The sequence below is a fragment of the Gymnogyps californianus genome, chromosome 7 (genome assembly GCF_018139145.2).
Source record: "Gymnogyps californianus isolate 813 chromosome 7, ASM1813914v2, whole genome shotgun sequence".
In the NCBI taxonomy this organism is placed as follows: domain Eukaryota; kingdom Metazoa; phylum Chordata; class Aves; order Accipitriformes; family Cathartidae; genus Gymnogyps; species Gymnogyps californianus.
This window is the reverse complement of record NC_059477.1, coordinates 25,329,910-25,348,269: the sequence shown is the minus strand read 5'-3', so window position 1 is coordinate 25,348,269 and position 18,360 is coordinate 25,329,910. Positions and strand designations below refer to the sequence as shown.

At 40.7% G+C, this 18,360-nt stretch overlaps 1 protein-coding gene across 2 annotated transcripts in view; it reads left to right on the top strand.

Moving 5' to 3' along the window:
• Positions 1 to 4,635, top strand: part of TANK (TRAF family member associated NFKB activator) — a 39,790-nt gene extending 35,155 nt beyond the window's left edge. The window contains exons 12-13 of one of the 2 annotated variants that reach the window (XM_050899610.1): positions 2,600 to 2,768; positions 3,996 to 4,021. In XM_050899610.1, the coding sequence (XP_050755567.1) occupies positions 2,600 to 2,767 (168 nt within the window). In that variant the 3' untranslated portion in view covers position 2,768; positions 3,996 to 4,021. Of the gene's footprint in view, positions 1 to 2,599 lie in introns of both variants that reach the window. The other variant, XM_050899609.1, reaches the window with a different exon arrangement.
• The last annotated feature ends 13,725 nt before the right edge of the window (positions 4,636 to 18,360 follow it).

Sequence of the window (18,360 nt, the reverse complement as noted above, 5' to 3'; positions counted from 1 at the left end):
CAGAAGCTTGTATGAAACAAGCCAATATTGCTTTAGAATCCATTAAATATACATCTGTGTATATCAATATATTTAAACATCCATCACCTTTACTCAGCTGCCTTCAAAAGAGGTTTTTAAGTATTTTTCCCAGTGAATTGGACTCAGCTTTAGAGTTTTTTCTGTCTGTTAATTGTGCTAAAGATTTGATTCACAGATAATATATATGTAGATTAAAATACTAATGTTTTTTAAAAGTTACTTACATACATGCCCTTTCGACTGTATTAACCTTAGCAAAATTTATGCATAAACTTGTTCTTAGTATTTTACCACCTTACTAAGGGGTAGTTACACTGCTTATGGCTTCCATCATCCCTGTCCCTGGTAAAGCTCCAATAGGGAGGAATTATATACCTGATTTTTTTTTCCTAGTGTAGATAAAACTTTCAAGTATTTACTACATATGTTAACTTATAAAATGGAAAACCCCATAAATGCAATAGATTTGGCAACAGTAAGTTCTTGGAACTGCTCTCAGTTGCTGTAATAAATTTAGCTCTTTCCTTCTATGTGGATACTAAATGTGAAAACTCAGTACTGTTTTCTTAGGATGTAACTTTTTAAAAAAACATGTGACTGAAAAGAGCAGCAGATTAAAATAAACATGGATATTAGTGGACCTAGTATTTTACAAACTACATTTAACTGAGACTTGCATGGAGATGCATGTGTTTATCGGTATTCACAGTTTGAGGGGGTTGTTTCCACCAAAAATATTTCTAAGAATGTTCATGATTTTAAAAGCAAATTGATAGTCTATTGATCTTAATCTGAATGTTTTTGAAATGGAACGTCTGCTTAAATATATCCCTGTTCTGAAAAGCATATTAAGCACATGCTTAACACTCAAAGAAAGAAATGGAAGTTAAGTGCCTGCCTCAGTGGGTTGCTAGAGGAGTACCTCCCCTTGTGCTTCCAAGATTAGAAATCTTACTATGCCGTTTGTGGCGTCTTTACAATACTATTTTATCTTTTTTCAAATGGTGCTTTACATCATAAGGTATTAGAAACAAGTAATTCTAAACACATTTCTGTAGGGATGTTTAAGTGTGTCAGTGTCTAGATAGATTTAATATGCAATTTACACCAGCAACATACAATAAGTAGACTCTTTGAGCTGAAAAAAGTGGTGTGATTGCACTTAATTACTAATTAGTCAATTTAATTATATGGATTGCTGACCATAATGAAAAACAGTAAATCTGCTATTGCTATCTGATAAGCTAAACACTGTTTAAATAGGGAATGGACAAGAAATTGACTCCAAGAAGTTCAGCTGGTTTAAAAAGAAGGGTTAACTACTATGAAAGCCAGGTTAGTTGTACAGTGAGTTACCATGGGAGGAATAAACAATAGATTCTAACTATTTGGCATGATGAAATTTGAATAAGAGCTGAAAATTAAAACTCTTGGGTAAGTATCGATAGCAAGAAATTTAAAACTTCCAAAGAAACTACTTTCTAAAGTATTCTTGCTTGCCTTTCCATGTGTGAGTGAAGCAAGAGAGAAGAAAACTGAGCCAAAAAAACTGTAGGGCGCTCTCCTCTTCTAGGTTCCATCCCCACGTAGAGCTCATACCAGCTTGCTGCCGTTCTGTCTACTTTGCAGTCACAGCAGTATGCATTTAGTTTTCAATTTACTCAAAACCTAATCGTCCTGGCCATATAACATAACTATGTGTTTTATCTTGTGTTGTTAATACTAAAGTAATGAAACTTAATTTTTAACTTTACTTTGAAAACTGATAGAAGACTTTTTGATTCCTAGTTGGTATGATGCTAAATAATTAGCGTACGCTCTGACTTAAAGTATGTATCAGGCTGAAGTCCCTTGAACTCCAATGCCAGCTAAACAGACTTGCTGGCTTTAAACTAACTAGCTCAGGGACCAAGAGCAGTACAGCTGCTGAGCCAAATTTAGCATAGTTTACAGAATTGCCTGAATGCATGGATGGATATTCAGATGGTCCCATTGAATTTGATGCTGTCATGGCAGAAGGAATCCCAAAACAGATTATTTGAGATGCATTTACACTAAAAGGCAGTCAGAGTAAATAAGTAACTTAAGCATTGCTCTAGTCATTTTGTAAGTAAACTGAAAACTAGTTATGTGTCAATAAGAATAGAAATAAAATATGATTCATATTAACTGTATAAGAAACATTTTATTCTAAGGTAAAAATGTGTTTTCTCATTTCTGTTAAATGGCTATTATGTGCTATGACTTCTACAGTAAGGTACTGAAATACAAAGTTAAAGAAAAGCCTTGATATGTATCAGACTGGCATTACAGACTTTTGCTCATAGCAGTATATAGCATTAATAGATACCAAGGCATTTTAAGTCTTTGCAAGGATAGTATGTTTATAGAACTTTAAAAAATCAAAGTCCTATCTTGCTTTTCTTAAATGAGAACTCTCTAGTTAATGTCTCTGGCCAGGCAGGTCTAAAGGACACCTAGTTTAAAGAGGCAGGCATTTTTTAATATAAATATAAACCACAGGATAATGTAAACCACGTTGTAAACCACAGCAATAATCTTTTTCTGTTTCTTTTAGCTCGTTTGGCAGCCTCAAGACAATGATTTGCTGGCACAAGCTTATACAGACTCTGAACTGAATCAGTGTGGAATATGTGAATTCTGTCGAGAAGTTTTCCCACCATCTATAACATCTAAGGAAGATTTTCTTCGGCATCTGAATTCCCACTTTAAAGTACAGTCTTAATGTATGAGAATTCAATGGATCACTGTTTTTGCATACATTTGATTTTTTTTATGCAATAGATATGCTAAGAATTTAAGAATTAAGACTTCTTGTAACAAGAACTCATGACTGAAATTGTTTGTCAGATAAGTACATTTTTAATTGTCCTTTGACAAGGTAAAATGAAACTGTAAGTCACTTAGTACTGTAATTCACATTATTGCTTGTTATGCTTCAATATTACCTTTAAGAGTAATGTTAAACACCTTTTTTTTCCTCTCTCTCTCTCTTTTTTTTTTTTTTTTGCAATCAATCATTGCCTGAATAGGCCCAAAGTCATGATTATATTTATGAGTGTAGACTTGCAGGATTAAAGCCTCAATCTGGCTGGGGAAATTGGTGTAATGCTAGGATTTTTTTCTCAATATCCAGGGATGTGATTATGTTCTCCTTGAAGTAAACAGGAAGAGAAGTAGGCTTTCATTTTTCATTTATATTATAAAATTTCCACATTTAACTTAAAATAGTGAACCTCTTAATTCAGATTCTTGTAAAATCATCACAGTAACTGAATGCCAGGTGTGCCAAAATTAGGATAGGATTGTTCACTAGTAACATAAATGAATGGTTGACTTTCCCACATTAATTGTTTACTAGAGAGAGTAATCAAACACTGCACATAAATGACCCTTTTGCCAAAATGAAATGGTAGCAACTTTATGGATCTGTTACATGTTATTAAAAAAATTATTTTGTTCATGTACCTTTCTAGCATTAATAATTAGTAAAAATACTTTCATGGAAAAAGTTATATTAGTATGAAGGGTAGAGTGAGAAAAGGTTAAACTTTCTCTAAAACTAAGAATACCAAAGATTATTTACCTTTCCTTCTGTTCTGCTATGAAGGATTGCCCAAGTCTGTTACAGCCCAGAAAGGAAAGGGGAAAACCTAATCGCCCAAATCTCAGTGACTTCATTTTTAACCTGAATATGCTTAGTGGCTTTCTCAATGCAATTTAAATTTGTGTTTAGTTGAAATATTGCATTCTGATAAAGTTTGCACATTTTTTTGATTTATTGGGATCAAATTAAAAAGTGGGGGGCTTTTACTAAGTAATTTAAATTAATGATAATTAATAATAATTGGAGCTTTTTGCATTTGAACTGAATATAGGTTTTAGTCCTGGTATTTGATAATTAGCATTAATGTCTTCATAGCAGCAAAGCACAACAGTTTCTCTTTTTAAAGATTTGTTCGCAGGTGACCAATTTCTGGAAGAATTAACACCTGCATAATTTTTAGAAATGGATTTTTCTGCAATTATTTTCTCTATTTTAAACATCTCATGTTTGTGACTGGCTGTCAACAGAGTGTACTGTAATAAACAGCAGTGTACAGTGCATGCCTGCTACCCGACCTGGAGAAAGAGTTTGTTACTATTAACAGCTGTAAACCCCCGCCGGTACCCAGCGCTGAGGAGGATACATTCATCCCTGGGCGCGCCGTGCGGCGTGTGAAGTACCTCCCCAGAGAGCACGGCTGGGGGTGGTTCCTGGGAGAGGCAGAAGTTCCAGGACTGGGAGGAGAGAAGGGGATTCGCGCATCTCCAGCCAGCCCAACACAAAACCCACTTGTCCTCTCAACCGTGGAATTCGAGCTCAGGAGCTCACGTTATTAAGAGCTGAACAAGCTGCAAATCACCTTTAAAGAAAATAAAGTCATCTGTTCCTCCCCCACTCCGTGCATGGACGCGTTTGCCCCATGAGCTCTTCTGCTGGCAGAGAAGGGAGCCCTGCGCCGAGCCCGAGTCCCCGTGCTGGGCCGCGGTTCTTTGTTGCTGGAGGCAGCCTGGCACCTCCGCTCCGCCTGCAGAGCTGCGGCCTCCCCTGCAGCCAGGGGAGGGCGGGAGGGGGGAGGAGAGAAAGTGGAGGGGACACGGTTGACCAAAGCCTCGCCGACCAGCAGAACCCATCCATCTCCCACTATGAGAGCTCCTGCCTAGTGTGGCGTCTTAGGAAGCTGTTTAATTCTGCGTGCTTAAAACTATTGCTGCCTGAGGACGTCCAGATAGGCTCACCGATCAGACCACTGCGAGGGGCACCAGTCCGGTTTAAAAATAAAGAAATAATAAAGAAATAAATAAATCTCACGCTAAGCAGTTGTGAGTGACTTGGAAGTGGGAGGTGAGTGCGGTCCCTGAGTGGGCCCCACTCATACAGCTTTCCTGGAGGAGGCTGCTGCTGCCAGCAGGGACATCTGCTTTATTACACTCACCAGAGGAGGCTCAGTATTCCTCCCCTCTGCTTCCCCTTCCACACAAGCTCAACTCAGCAGAGGAGATTGAATCCAAATGGGAAGTAGGATTTCATTAAAAATAATAGTAATAAATCTGGGGGAAGGAAGTGGAACTTGAGAGGAAAGAAAGAGCAGCAGACTCATGCCAAGGTGTGCTACCGAGTCCCTCACGGGGTAGCCCCGAGGCTGAAGCTGCTTTCAGGGCTCCCGTACGGGTTCACTTGTCCCGCCGCCTCGCGCTGACACCCACGCTTACAGCCAGTATTCGCGGGAACTCTAGTTCTGACTTGAAAGCAAGGAAGCAAACCGCTCCCCTTTCCTTTTGGGAGGTTTCTGAGGGCCATGCTGTGGCGCTACGCCTGCCTCAGCCCGGTGCAAGGGCTCAGTGCCGGCGGCCGGGTAGAACACATGTAGCTCCTCTGTCTCTCCGGCTAACTCGACAGCTGCTCGTAGCTCCAGTAATTAGACTGTCAGGGCTTGTTAGAGGAGAGGAAAACGCTCCTATGACAGATTCCACGAGTCCTCTGTTTTTTAAGTTCTCACAGAAATCACCAGAGCATTAACTGAGATCTCTTCTTTCTCTGGAATCAGAAGGGAAGAAGTTCCCTCTGCCACCTCGCACTCCAATCAGAGCTCCCTTCCGACTCCCATGAAACACAGTGAATTCACTCTAAGAGGCTCAGGAAAAGTTACCTTCCTTCCCTGCCTACCCGGGAGGAAGAGAAAGCTTCCTGGCCGTGTGAACTTACTTTTAAAATCCCCTCCTCATATTGCTGACTTTAAGTAAACAGATAACTCAGTAGAAATGCAGTCTTTTCTCCATTAACTGAGCGGAGGAGTCGCTCCACACACGATCCTTCCCCATCCGAGATAATGTTAATTCAGAGGATGCTCAGGAGAGGCTGTCCCCCCTTACGAACAAAAACAGTGGAGGATCAAGCCGAGATGCTCCTACCCCCACCCATGGTTCACTCAGCAGATGAGACTCAGAGGAGGCGATTTCTTTTCCTCCCTACCGTACATTCCCCTTTCCCCCGCAATCATACAAGGTTAACTCAACAGAGGAGTCTCAATCCAAATGGCAACTGGGATTGCATTTAAAAAAAAAAAAAAAAAAAACAGTGAAGGAAGGGGGGGGGGAAATCAGAAATAGGGAAAGAAAAGAGAAAAAGCAGCAGGCTGATTACGAGGTGTCAAAACTGCCAGGAGCAAGAAGGTGATGGCAATCAGGGGTGAGAAGAGTGCGCCATTCGTGCGGGGCAGCTAATTATCCGTCTCATTTGAGAAGAGCAGCATTCGAGGCAGCAGCGTTCGCCTGCTGAACGGTGACAGATTGGCGCGGAGGAGAGGGGAGGTGTTAAAACAATGGAGCCGGGCTTGCGAGCGCTGCTGCATGCTAATCAGCCCGGCCTCCTTCCTTCCTTCCTTCCTTCCCTTCCCTCCCTCCCTCCCTCCCTCCCTCCGCCTGCCTGCCTGCCGCGATCCCTCCTTCTCGGTGGCCGCATGGCAAGCCCAACACAATCAGCCCCCTCCGCAGCAGACAGCACCACACCCGGCATAGGTGGTAACCCAGAGAGAGTCCCGGTGGGACCGCGCGGCGGGGCAGGCAGCACCCGGGGGGATCTGGCAGGCTGGTGGATATCAGTGGTAGATTTCAGACCTCGCCCTTGGTGCCCAGGCTTCCAGGAGCCCGTCAGTATGCGTCCCCGCAAGGCGCAGAGGCGAGGAGCTCTTCGTACAAGTCCTGTGGGTTCTTTATGCTGACATCCCGGCTCCCTCTTCCCCGCAAGAGAACAGACGATAGCCGGCAGCGCAGCAGTGTTGCCTAATAAGAGACAACCCACCGCCGAAGCCCCAGACCAGGCCCGCAAAGGTGAGGGAAATGCAGAGCTGTGCCAATTATTGATGGACTCCAGGGGCTCCGTTGCCCTCTTAGCTTTGCACAGTCACTAGAGTCCGGAACGCTAAACATATCGTAAGCGAGTTGTACGGCCCCTCTTCCGCCGCTGCCTTTTGCCTCTCGGATTGCTTGGCCTTGCAAGCCTGAATGGCCGCACGTACTCAGTTTGCACTCTGTGAGGGGGCACAAAAAGGGCTGGCCTTCCCTCGGACCAGGAACAACGGTTCCCATTTACAAACAGTGCGACAGGGTCTGCAGAGAGAGGAGAAATGCATTGCGCGGGATCACTTTGGCCCTAGCTTTCCCAGAAAGTCCATGCTCTGCAGGACTCACAGGGCAAACCCTAGCGCTGGAGTGTTAGCAGCCCAGCTACAGCGAGTGCGCCACTCTGCCAGGGAGAAGCAGAGGAATGAGCGTTGGAATGTTTACTCTCCAATATTTCTCAGTTTCCATTCCATCCTGCCCTGAAAGATTTCTGATTACTATACACTTCAAAATAGTATTTATTACAGATTTACATAATCTGTATGTTTTATGTTAAGGGAATAACACATTGATGCTGTACTACTGAAAGGAGTTAATCTAAACTATGTAGTGTCTGCTATAACAGAGTTCCAACTAAAACATATCCTTGTTTCCTGGCACTGAAAAGTAACACATATCCAGAAGGACACTGCCCGGCACATTAGGTAAGCTGCCAGGTGAAGCCATTGCTCGACTCCTGAGCCTTCACTGGGTGATGGATCAGCACTCGGCAAAATTAAATTATATGCATCTCTGTCTAACCTCCCATTTAATTTAACAAGTGTTATTTCAAATAGCATGTGCCTGTTTTATGACAGGATTCATGCGGGAAAGCAAACACTGAAAGGGATTAAACTGTTTTAGGCCTGAGGTAAGCAGTATGATAACTCAGGTTGAATGCTATTTAAAATACATTTACGTGCATGTATGGCTAGGGGCTAGGCAGTAGTAATACCGTTTCAATTTTGTTATTCTAAGTCTGTCGTTGAGTGTACTTGATGAGATTGTCCATGAGCATACAGATGGTGAGATTTTCATGCTTCAGTGGCATACTGACATCTCAGGCTGTAAAAATAAATTCCCAGATCGCTGCAATACCTAAGAAGTAGAAAAATGCAGTCCACCTTAATGCTCAACATTCAAGTGCTTTACCTTTTAAGATATTTTGTAACACTAGATATACAAGTTTGTGCAAATCGGGAACACTGATTGAATGGATTTATAGTACAAAGCAAAAATCAAGATAACCTCTGTGCCCTTTCTTAAGGAGATTATTCTTTCTGTGCTTCTGAATTTAGAGATATGGGACATGGAGATAAAAACTTGCCTTTCTTTGCTATTATCTGTAATAATTTTTTTAAACTGTACATAAGGATGAAAGGAGGAACTGACTTTTCATTAGGTCAAGTTTACTTTTCATTAAAAGATTCTTGGATTGTTTCTTGATTTCACATAATTTTCCAAACTGCTAACAAATTATTATATCTATTTTGATGATTTATGCTGCACCGAAAAGGTATTTGCGTCAAAGATGAATGCTGAGATATCTTCTCGAATATAATAATCACTTCTTTTCTTGCCTAAGAAGCCATAGTGTGGACTGAGCCGTGCATCAGCCTGTTCAGCCTGGAAACCAACACTGATATTACTCATAAATCGCTAGGGTAGGGCACCCCTATTGGTTAATGTCTGGCCGCAGACAAGGTGCTGTGCTTATCAAGGTCTCTGAGCTGACCGAATTAAAAATTTTAAATAGATATATACAGCAGGGTGATATGGTGAAAATGAGCTAAAAGAAAAACATTTTGCAGAGACAAGTACATACTTTAAAAAGCTTTAAAATATTCAATTGGTGAAAAAATAACTACTTGTAAAAACGTGTGTATTTTCATTATGCTTAATTTGCCATTCAAAACAAGTTTTTCTTAATAAGCTCTATTGTTTCTATCTGTTTTGTGAAATGTAATACGTGTGAGACAGAAAGCAGACTCGGAATGTGAATGAGTCTTGTTTTCCCTTTCTCTCTTTCTTTCCATCGTTTTTTAAACACAACTTTATTCATATTCACAGGCATCTTTAAGTCGAGAAAGGGATTAATGGAAGTGGCATGGCATTCCTGAGGTCGTGATCTGAAAAGATGAAACATGAAATCTTGTCTGCTAGTCTTTTCCTATATCTTATTTCTGTGCAATATAAAAGTCTCCATAAGCAAAACACTCTATGGTTAATAGTTATGTTTTCGCTCTCAGCAGTGACACAAGCTTTGTCAGGTTTTCGCTGTTTGCATAGTTCATTAAAATACTTTAATAAATGACTCGTTTTTTTTAAAAATCACCACACTATCACCCGAGTAAAAACATCTATATCCTCCCAATTCTGCAGTGTCAAAAAGTATAGTCTCTCAGGGCAAAAGGTTACGGAGCCTTCATAAAGGTTTCCCATCTGTCATCAAGCGCGACATCAAGCCCTCTAGGTGCTGTGAAAATGATTTTCTCCGGAATTCTCCAGCCCAAAGATGCCATCCTCTTAATTACAAGCATTTGAGATCAGGAACGCCACTGAATTCCCTGGAGATTCACAGAAGATATGCAAAAATAATCTCTTCTCTTGCTTGCCTGCCAGGGCTTCTGTACCTGCCCACAAGCTAGTCGGCTCATTTGCTAGGTAATGATGGATGAACCAAGGCAGCCCGTACAGCTGCACTGCCACCCCTCCTGACGTTACTGATACGCTGCCATTGAAAGTTACTTCTTTATAATTGACCGCCGGCAAAGGAGTGAAATATATGTCCTATTTCTCTTTTTTTATTGATTAACTGCCCTTCTCGCCGTCACAAGGCTCCTGTACACGGGTTACTCACGTACACGGGATAACGGAATGAAACAAGTCGTTGAGATCGCGGACTGTGAGACTGTCAGAACATCTGCTTACAACAGGTGCCCTGAAAAACCACATACACTATTCCTGGGGTCAGTGTGCATGCAAAAGAGTATACGTACAGACGGGGTGTGGAGTCGAGCCTTTGTGTGACAAGACCGTGCCTGCACAGCAGAAACTGAGCCTCCGGTCGGGCGAGAATCCTATCTACAAAGGTCCATTAGCACTTTTTCCAGCGGTGACAACCAGGTGAAAGGCCATCCGACCCATCAATTTATCAACAGTCGAGTGTTGGAGGTTTCTGTTGGGTTAAAGGGATTACAGTAGTTGTAGGAGGAGGTACAGAATGCGAAGTGAGCAGGGGAAAAAATATCATTGTAGTCTTATGCAAGTTCTCGTCCAATACAGAACCAGACCAACGGAACTAGCTGGCTTGAGTGATACCGTTCAAAGCGCACGTAGACCTGGTGATGGGTACGTCTGGAGAGGCTCTGATAGTGTTGTCAATCCGAGCAGCGTAGACTACATTTTTAATATGTGGAAACATGTACATAACTCTGGACATAAGGGTGGGGGCGTAAAAAAGCCACGTCCAAGCTCAATAGGAGCACGGGAGAGAAACCTCGGGCTCCATGCCATCCGAGATGTGAAAGCCCACGGAGACTCAGCAGCCAAAATCGCATACACTGATTTTTTAATAGAGTTCTCATCCATGTGTCCATTTAACTGCAGTTGATACAGATCAAATAAGCTTGTTACTTACAGATTCCCAGTTGCCTCAAGTGATACAAGACAGTAGCACCAGGAATATCCCTAATTAGAACGGATTCATCTGATTTCTTTATTCAGAGAGTTTAGTGTCCCTAAGTATTCAAAGAATGATAAAAGTCTTCGAGCACAAAGCCGCCAGGTTTAGCCCTCCTTCTGCCAAGGGAACAGGAACAGCAGGTTTCCTTCTACCATTAAAACTTGCTTTCATTCTTTTGTATCATTTCTGAAATCTCCTTCAGCATACTACTCCCTGCATTTCTCCGAAGTTTTTATTTCATGTAATTTTGTGTATATACACACACACGCGCGCATTTCAGGCAAGATAAATCTGAGAAGAATTCGTAGCTGGAAAGTAATACGAAGTATTGTATCAGTTGGTCATGAAATAGCTTCCTACACCTTAGCAAGGTTTTAAGAGTTGTCATTTTTAAATTTAATTTGTGTAATGATAACTTGGCATTATATGCCACGATTGCAACTGCAGCTATTTGAAGACACGTGTAGTAATCTGCGAATGCCTCTTCTAAGAGAACAAAATCCTGTATGCTTTACAAATTCTTTCAGTTTAGTTTTATATGTTTTTTTTTATTGTTTAAACGCGTGCGTGTTGCTCCTTCATATAAGTCTTACCGACCTACTCACGAAAGAGGCAGTATAAGCGACACCAGCATAGAGGACCCGATACTGTATACCTTGTGCGCCCGAAGTTTTACGCAAAGCTCCGTCGTGGCGGGCGTGTACGGGGATCGACGGTCAAGTGTGAAAAAAGAGCAATATAGATGTTATTAGCAGACAGCCTGTAGTCATGCATTCAAGCTCACAAGCCCATTAAAACGTAATGGGCGTAAGTGCAGTAAGCATTTATAAACTAGCCGTGCTGTTTATTTCATGCAGAATATCAGGAATGCCAAGAAACGCCCGTCCGGTCCGAAGACGCTACAAACACAGAAAGAAAAGGCAGTCCCTTCAGCCTTTTTCGACCCCACCATCGGGTGGAAAATGAATGGAAGACCTGGAACGTGATGCGATTCTCAGAACTGTCAAATCTCTTATGGGCTTCAAGGGAATCGTATGGCCAACAAATCCAGCTTCACTTTGATTCCAGTCTATCAAAGAGAAGAGATTACCAGAATGGCAGAACAGCAATTACCTAGCCCTTTGCGTGAGGGTAACAAGATGATAAGGATGATAAGACTCCCACAGCATTTCAGAAGGTCCATATTTCCCACTGGGCCTAAGTGACTTTTCCATTAAAGGGTGAAGAAAATGTTACTATATATCAGGCTGGTCGCGTCTTTTGATAAAGACTTTGTAGGAAATAACACAGAGAGTGGACTTACGGACTTGCTGTCCTCAAAAACGGTCCCTTTCTTTTTGTAATGTTTCCGAGACGAAGCTAAGAGGGCATTAGCTTTCTTTTAAACAAAAAGTTCGTGGCGTGTGTGGGTGTGTTTGTGTTGGGAGGGGAAGTTTCTTTCTTTAAAAATAAAACTGTTCCTTGGACTTTTTTTTACCAAGGCTAAAGGGACACGTCCCCTTCTTTGTCTTTAGAAGAAATGGCAGAAAGTTCTAATCTTCTCGCTTTCTCTTCCCAAAATAAACGCCTCGTTACGATTAGATGTGTGGTGCCCTAAAAAATGAGCAACAGCTTCCAGGTCCAAGCATGCACAAAAAAACATTCAAAATATTTTTGAAGAAACAGACTAATCTCAACCTTTATATTTAGAATCGCAACGCTGCAGTAAAATACTGTTAAACTGGGTTCTTAAAGTTTTATTTGGTGGCATTTTCTTAGGTTAACTGTGTTCGCGATTACGAGATGCTGTGAGCAATAACGCAACTCCCCTAGGGACCCGTGCCTGAGAGCGCTGGTGATTAGTTGAGGTGCCATGTCTAGTATATCAGAGGCTGGGATGTACACTGGACTGACTTTACCGTCTTATTTAAATGTGATGATTTTCTCATTTGTTGCATTGTTTGTATTAATACGAATATCTTGTTATGTTTGTTTTGTCTCCTGGGAGCCAATAAAGCTGTGAAGTTTTTCTTTACACCAAATGCAGCTCTACGGGCGATCAATCAATGGGTAGTTTTTGGATAATCTGCGAGAGTGAGAAATCTAATAAAGCAAGCAACTAAAAAAGGAAAACAAAGTCTATTTTCTGTTAGGTTAGCTACGTCAGGAGTCAGGCTTTCCACCATGCCTTTGTAAGATATTTAAACAGCTACATTTAACTATAAGGGCAGCACCTCGCTAAATTAACTTGCTGGTATATAAAGGAAAAAGTTTAGACATCGTGACCTCGGCAGCAATGTGGGTGACTTATTCTTACAATTAAATTTACTTCGACACTTGCATTTCTCCCCACCTCCTCCTCCGCAGTAGTATATGAAAACACACTAAGACGAAATAGGGACCAATCATGAAGTGAGAGAACAAATAAGTGAAATTTTTAAATTACTGTTGCTTTGCTATACCAGGTATAGGTAGACAAAAACGATATAGTTAGCTTCTAGGTCGCAACAAGGTCCATAGGAAATCGTGCCATTTAATTTCAAGGCAGCAGTTCTCTTATCACAACAAAATGAGTTATAAACAGATCAAAATAACAATCTGAATTATCTAGCATTAGTGGCTGAACTGAACAGCCCCAGATTACGTGACGAATTGTTAAATTGCAGTAGCATTGTTTTGGAATTGCTAATTAAAAAATAAGTAAACCCCCATGACTCTGGATATGACAACTGAAAATACCCACAAATTATTTAATAAATGAAGCGTCTAACAACTCTAACACTTCCTGCTCGCCTTGTTAATAAATGTAATTTGAGGTAGATTTAAAAAATCTCCCATCTAAACAGTGAATTCATTACGCGACGTTCAGATCTCCAGATGCCTATGGACTCCTCGGAATTAGGTGTTAAATAGACAAAAGTGAACCAAACTGCCTTTAAAAGCACAGCATGACCATGTAATTCTTTTTCCAGTTTGTGGTAAAAAATGATGAAACTTCTTTCCAAGTAGCTATCACCCAGATTTAGTGTGAAAAGTAGTGTAATTGTAATTCACGCCATCAGGGTCTATCACTGATAGACTATCAGCTGTTCTGTAGTTAGGAAGGCTTTCTTTTCAAATAGGAAAGCTGCCAAGTGCTCTGTGATACCTCCAGCAAGCTTATCGGATGGAAGATCGGAGCCAAAACAGCAGCTGCACACATATGCAAATTGGCAATTAATAGTATAACATTCTGGGGAGGATTTTTTTTTTTTAATATGGGAAAGTATAGCGGAGCTACCTTAATGTTAACCTTAACAGTGACAGGGAACTTCTTGCCTGAGCGGCCAAAGAATAATTACCCTCTGGAGAGACTTTCACTCTATTACTTTCTTCCTTCACACAAAGATCAAAGCTTTGTTGTCCTGCCGAGTTTGTCTCCATCATGAAAGTTAACTTCAGGCGATAAAAAACAAGGGGATACCTTGTAGCTTCAGCTCTCGAAAGTAGGGAATCGTGGCAATTCGCGCTTCCCTCCGCCCCCCAAATGACCAAAAAAAAAAGTTTGGTCATTTTGTTTTAGTTTAGGATGCTTATCCTGTTCCCTGAAAAGATGTTCCGTGCTACATGGAACTCATAGGACTGTGCACTTGTTATGGATACTCTAATCAACGACAAAGTAACTGAAAGGATTAGTTTTATATATTTTCCCCAGCCTGCTGCAGCAAACCAGCTTGCTTTATTTAGCCGAGCATGTATGAATACAAGACTCCCAATTAGTGCAGTTGCTTGCTTTAGCCAGAACATTGCCTTTCAAAGGATCCTCACATGATCCTTTTCATGTAATAGCAGGCTGGAGCTGGAAAGGCTTTGCAAGGCTGCTGCATTTCACACCAGCCCGTCCCCAGCGCTTTCCCCAATGTCTGTCTGTCTCTTCTAGGACAGGCGTGGGGTGATTAGCTAATGTTTTCGATAATCTGTGAATTCTTAATAGTCTTATTTTCACGAATAAAGATCTCAGCGTGTTTAGCATTAGGAAGAAAAAGCGGATTCTCCACGAAGGCAGGCCAGGAAGTTTGCTCCTCTTCAGGGGCAGGTGCCTCAGTAAGGGACTTGGGTGTCACTGCTTGTGCTGCAGCCTGCCGTGCGGTGAGAGCCCGCCTCGGACCACTGCCACTTCTGCCGTCTTTTTCCGCCGTCACTTACACTCCCATACCAATCCTTTTCCATTTTATTACTCAGTAATTGCAGATTTAGTTGAAACGCCTTTGTGTTCTTATACTTCACTTATATTTCGGTTGCAAACAGAGGCTGTTTCGGAACGTGATGCAGACGAGCAGCGAGGTGTCACTCCCAGACGCCGCTCGAGCCCGCCGGCAGCGCGCGGCCGCCCAGCGCGGAGCAGCCTCCCGCCGCACCGGCGGGCAGGCACGGCAGGCGAACCAGCCCCGCGCTTCGGAACAGCAGCTGCTGCCACACGAGCCAAGGATTTCTCTGCATTACTACTTCCTCAGTCACGCAATAGCCTTAAATCTGACTGCCCCCTCCCCTCTATCTTCAAAATAAGCTTTCCCTACCCAAGCCCAACGGCGGCTCTCTAAATAGCACCTGGTAATTCAGTCAGATAAAGAAAATATATTTAAATTTAGACTACAATTCTTCACCATTCTGTTCCATCATCAAATCAATATCGCACACAAGTTAGAGAAAAGTGGGGATATAAAGAGATCCATACGTTCTGCATTTCAGCTGGAACTGGAATATTTATCTTCACAGATCCTCAAAAAGTCACATCTTTGAGAGGGACAATTTTTCTTGAAATACTAGGGTCCCAAAGGCAGAATGACACAAATCCTCACTAAAGTCGACTACAGCAAAAGGAAGACTAGCTTGACTAAAATATCAATTCAACCGGACACACAGAGGAAAATCTGTTTGTAGGATATTCAACAAGCAGTATTTACATTCAGATGAGTTTCCCATCTCCGTGCTTGTCTGGATTATTATTTGTGATGCCTTTTTCCAGATTGCAAACACTTCTTCAACACCTTTGTTGATCCACTCTGTTATTTTTTCCACTGTCTCATAAACACATAGAACATAACCGTTCTTTAAAAGTGCTGTAGTTTAAGTACGTCTTAAAGTTTCGTATTATTTACCCACATCAGTATCCCAATGTTTATATACAATATCATAGGATCTGATAATTTCTCCCATTAAAGAATTTGCTTTTCAAGTTTTAATTTGGACAAAGAATGCCCTTCAAGCCTTCTCATGAATATACATATGTGTATATATAAATAAAATACTTTGCATTCACACAGCTCCTTTGCTGCTTCTGTTCTAATGATGACATAAATCTCCTTAATCAGCTAAATTTAAAGAATGGGCTTAGATAATATTGAACACAAAATCTCAAACAATGTAAGGCACAACCTAATAAAGATAATTCTGATGTTTACAATTTAATGTAAATCAACTGTATCCAGGAAATTCAGAACAAAAATAATGGGATTATTTTCATTATTAAGGAGAACAGGGTTTGGGCCTTCATCCTCAGTTCACTTAATTAAAACTGCGTACTGGAAAATGTGTGGTGCTGTATAACTGCACGCACTGCTTGGAGAGTTCTGTGACATCTGGAGTTGTAGAACATAATCTCTTTCTCTCAACTTTCGGTGTGATTTCCATATAATTGTTATCTAGGAACCTTTGCATCAGATATAGGTATACATACAATTGTGCAAACAGTATAAATATTCTTTTTTTTTTTTTCTTCCTGAGTACCATGCTACCCAGACATTTTTATGTGTTCATTTATCCCACTTTAGGAGATAATGTGGTGTTGTTTTTTTAAATTCTCGTCTCCAGAGAAAATAAGGAAAAAGGGAGGTTTAGGGGCTTATGGCCTATCTCCTAATAATTTTTAAATCTGTTGGCAAAGTTCAACCAAGTTTGACTGAGAAACATATATTAAGACATTGATTTTTTTTTTTAATTGTTATGAATAAGAATAAGCCTGTTAATACTAGAGAAAAGCCACAAAGAAGCCAACCATTATTTGCTGTATTTGGCAGCAGTTGATTGACCAAAAAACCTACATGAGCTCCTGGACCAGTCTCACCATGTGATGTCTCTTACCTGGCTGGCAGGCCAGAACTCAAAACTAGAGGTTATGGGAAAAGCCAGAAATATTCTGGGGATGTCCCATTAAAGGAACAGAGGATGTCATGGAGGTTTTAAGATACAGAAGTCATCTAGGGATTACTTGGGATACTGAGGGTATGGGAGTAGAGACAAGTAAAGGGTATAGGAGGATATAGGAAACAGAACTATAACAAATCAATTTTAATGTTAATTGAACAGCTTTACACTGAGTATTCTAATATTTCATTATTGGACTCTTCTGCATGGTCCTGAGACAACAGATAAGAATGACAAATCACTCACAGTGATTTCAGAACTTTGTCCACCAATCCAGTACCAATTTTTGTGTTGTAGAAAGCAATCCTTCAACTTTTACAGCAGTACATTGGGGCAGAAGATAATTGTATGTACTTTTACAAGTACACTCTCCTGATATTACTAAAGAGAAGCTGTGAACAGCAAAGGTTGAAGAAGAAAGCAAGTCAGTTAAATGTGATGGTAATAGAAGAGTCACAGTGTCAGTAAGCTACCTATGTTGGTTATTTCCATTTGATTCATGAGCACAATGCAAAAGGCTTTGTTTTCTTCCTTTTGTTTTCCTTACAGTCTTTAAGCATTTTAGTGATATGGAGTCTTCCAATGTTAAAAGGTGAGGCTATATTGTTGCATTTGAAGGACGTGATTTGAACATTGTAGACCAAATTGCTTATGAAAGTTAAAAATAAAAGGAAGGGAGAATTCTGGAAAAGAAGAGCCACAAGAAGATGCCTCCTTGGAAGACAGAGTTGCTCCTCAGTGAGAGAGAGTCAACTTCAGAATTGGATTTTTCTTGAGAAAGAAAGGAAGAACTATACAGGAAAGTAGAATAAGCTGGGATTGAGCCAATATTTCTAGATAATATTTGCAAAACCTTAATAACCCTGGCTAATCCATGGCTATTCCAGCAACTGTAGCCGTTCCACTGGAGACATTTTTGCATAAAGTGAAAAGATCACAGTGGAGATTGATAACTTCCATATTTGAGAGCTGGAAAAAGCCATGTGCCTATGGATATAAACTCCTACAGAAAAAAAGTATTGTTCTGAATAGTACACAAACTAGATAATATTAAAACATATTAAAATTAATTCACTTGGTTTAGATAAGCAATTTAAACTGTTATTCACTTATAGAACATTTTCAGCAATAATTTGAAGAAAATTTTGAATGTATAATTCAATATATAAACCCACATCATCCATACATAACTGACAATGAATCATCTCTTGAAGAGTAAGAAATGGAGAACTAGGTAAAGGTGTAATACAACATACAATATTTAGTAACTGAAAGGCAAAGACAATATTGCATTAGTTTTAGGACTGCTATTGTATGTCTCTGTCAGATTTAAAGGGACAGTTCCCTAGATGGTATGAGAAAAAAAGTCTTATAAACATTTCATCTCAGGGAGACCTGAACTGATCGGGAAAGGTCAAAATAGGAAAAAACCCACTTTTGTATGATCTGCAATACTGGGGCTGGTCAGATGTTCACAATATATTGCTCACCAAGAAACTGAGCCCAAGAATTATTAAGTTTTTTGGTGAATAACTTTGAATAATTAA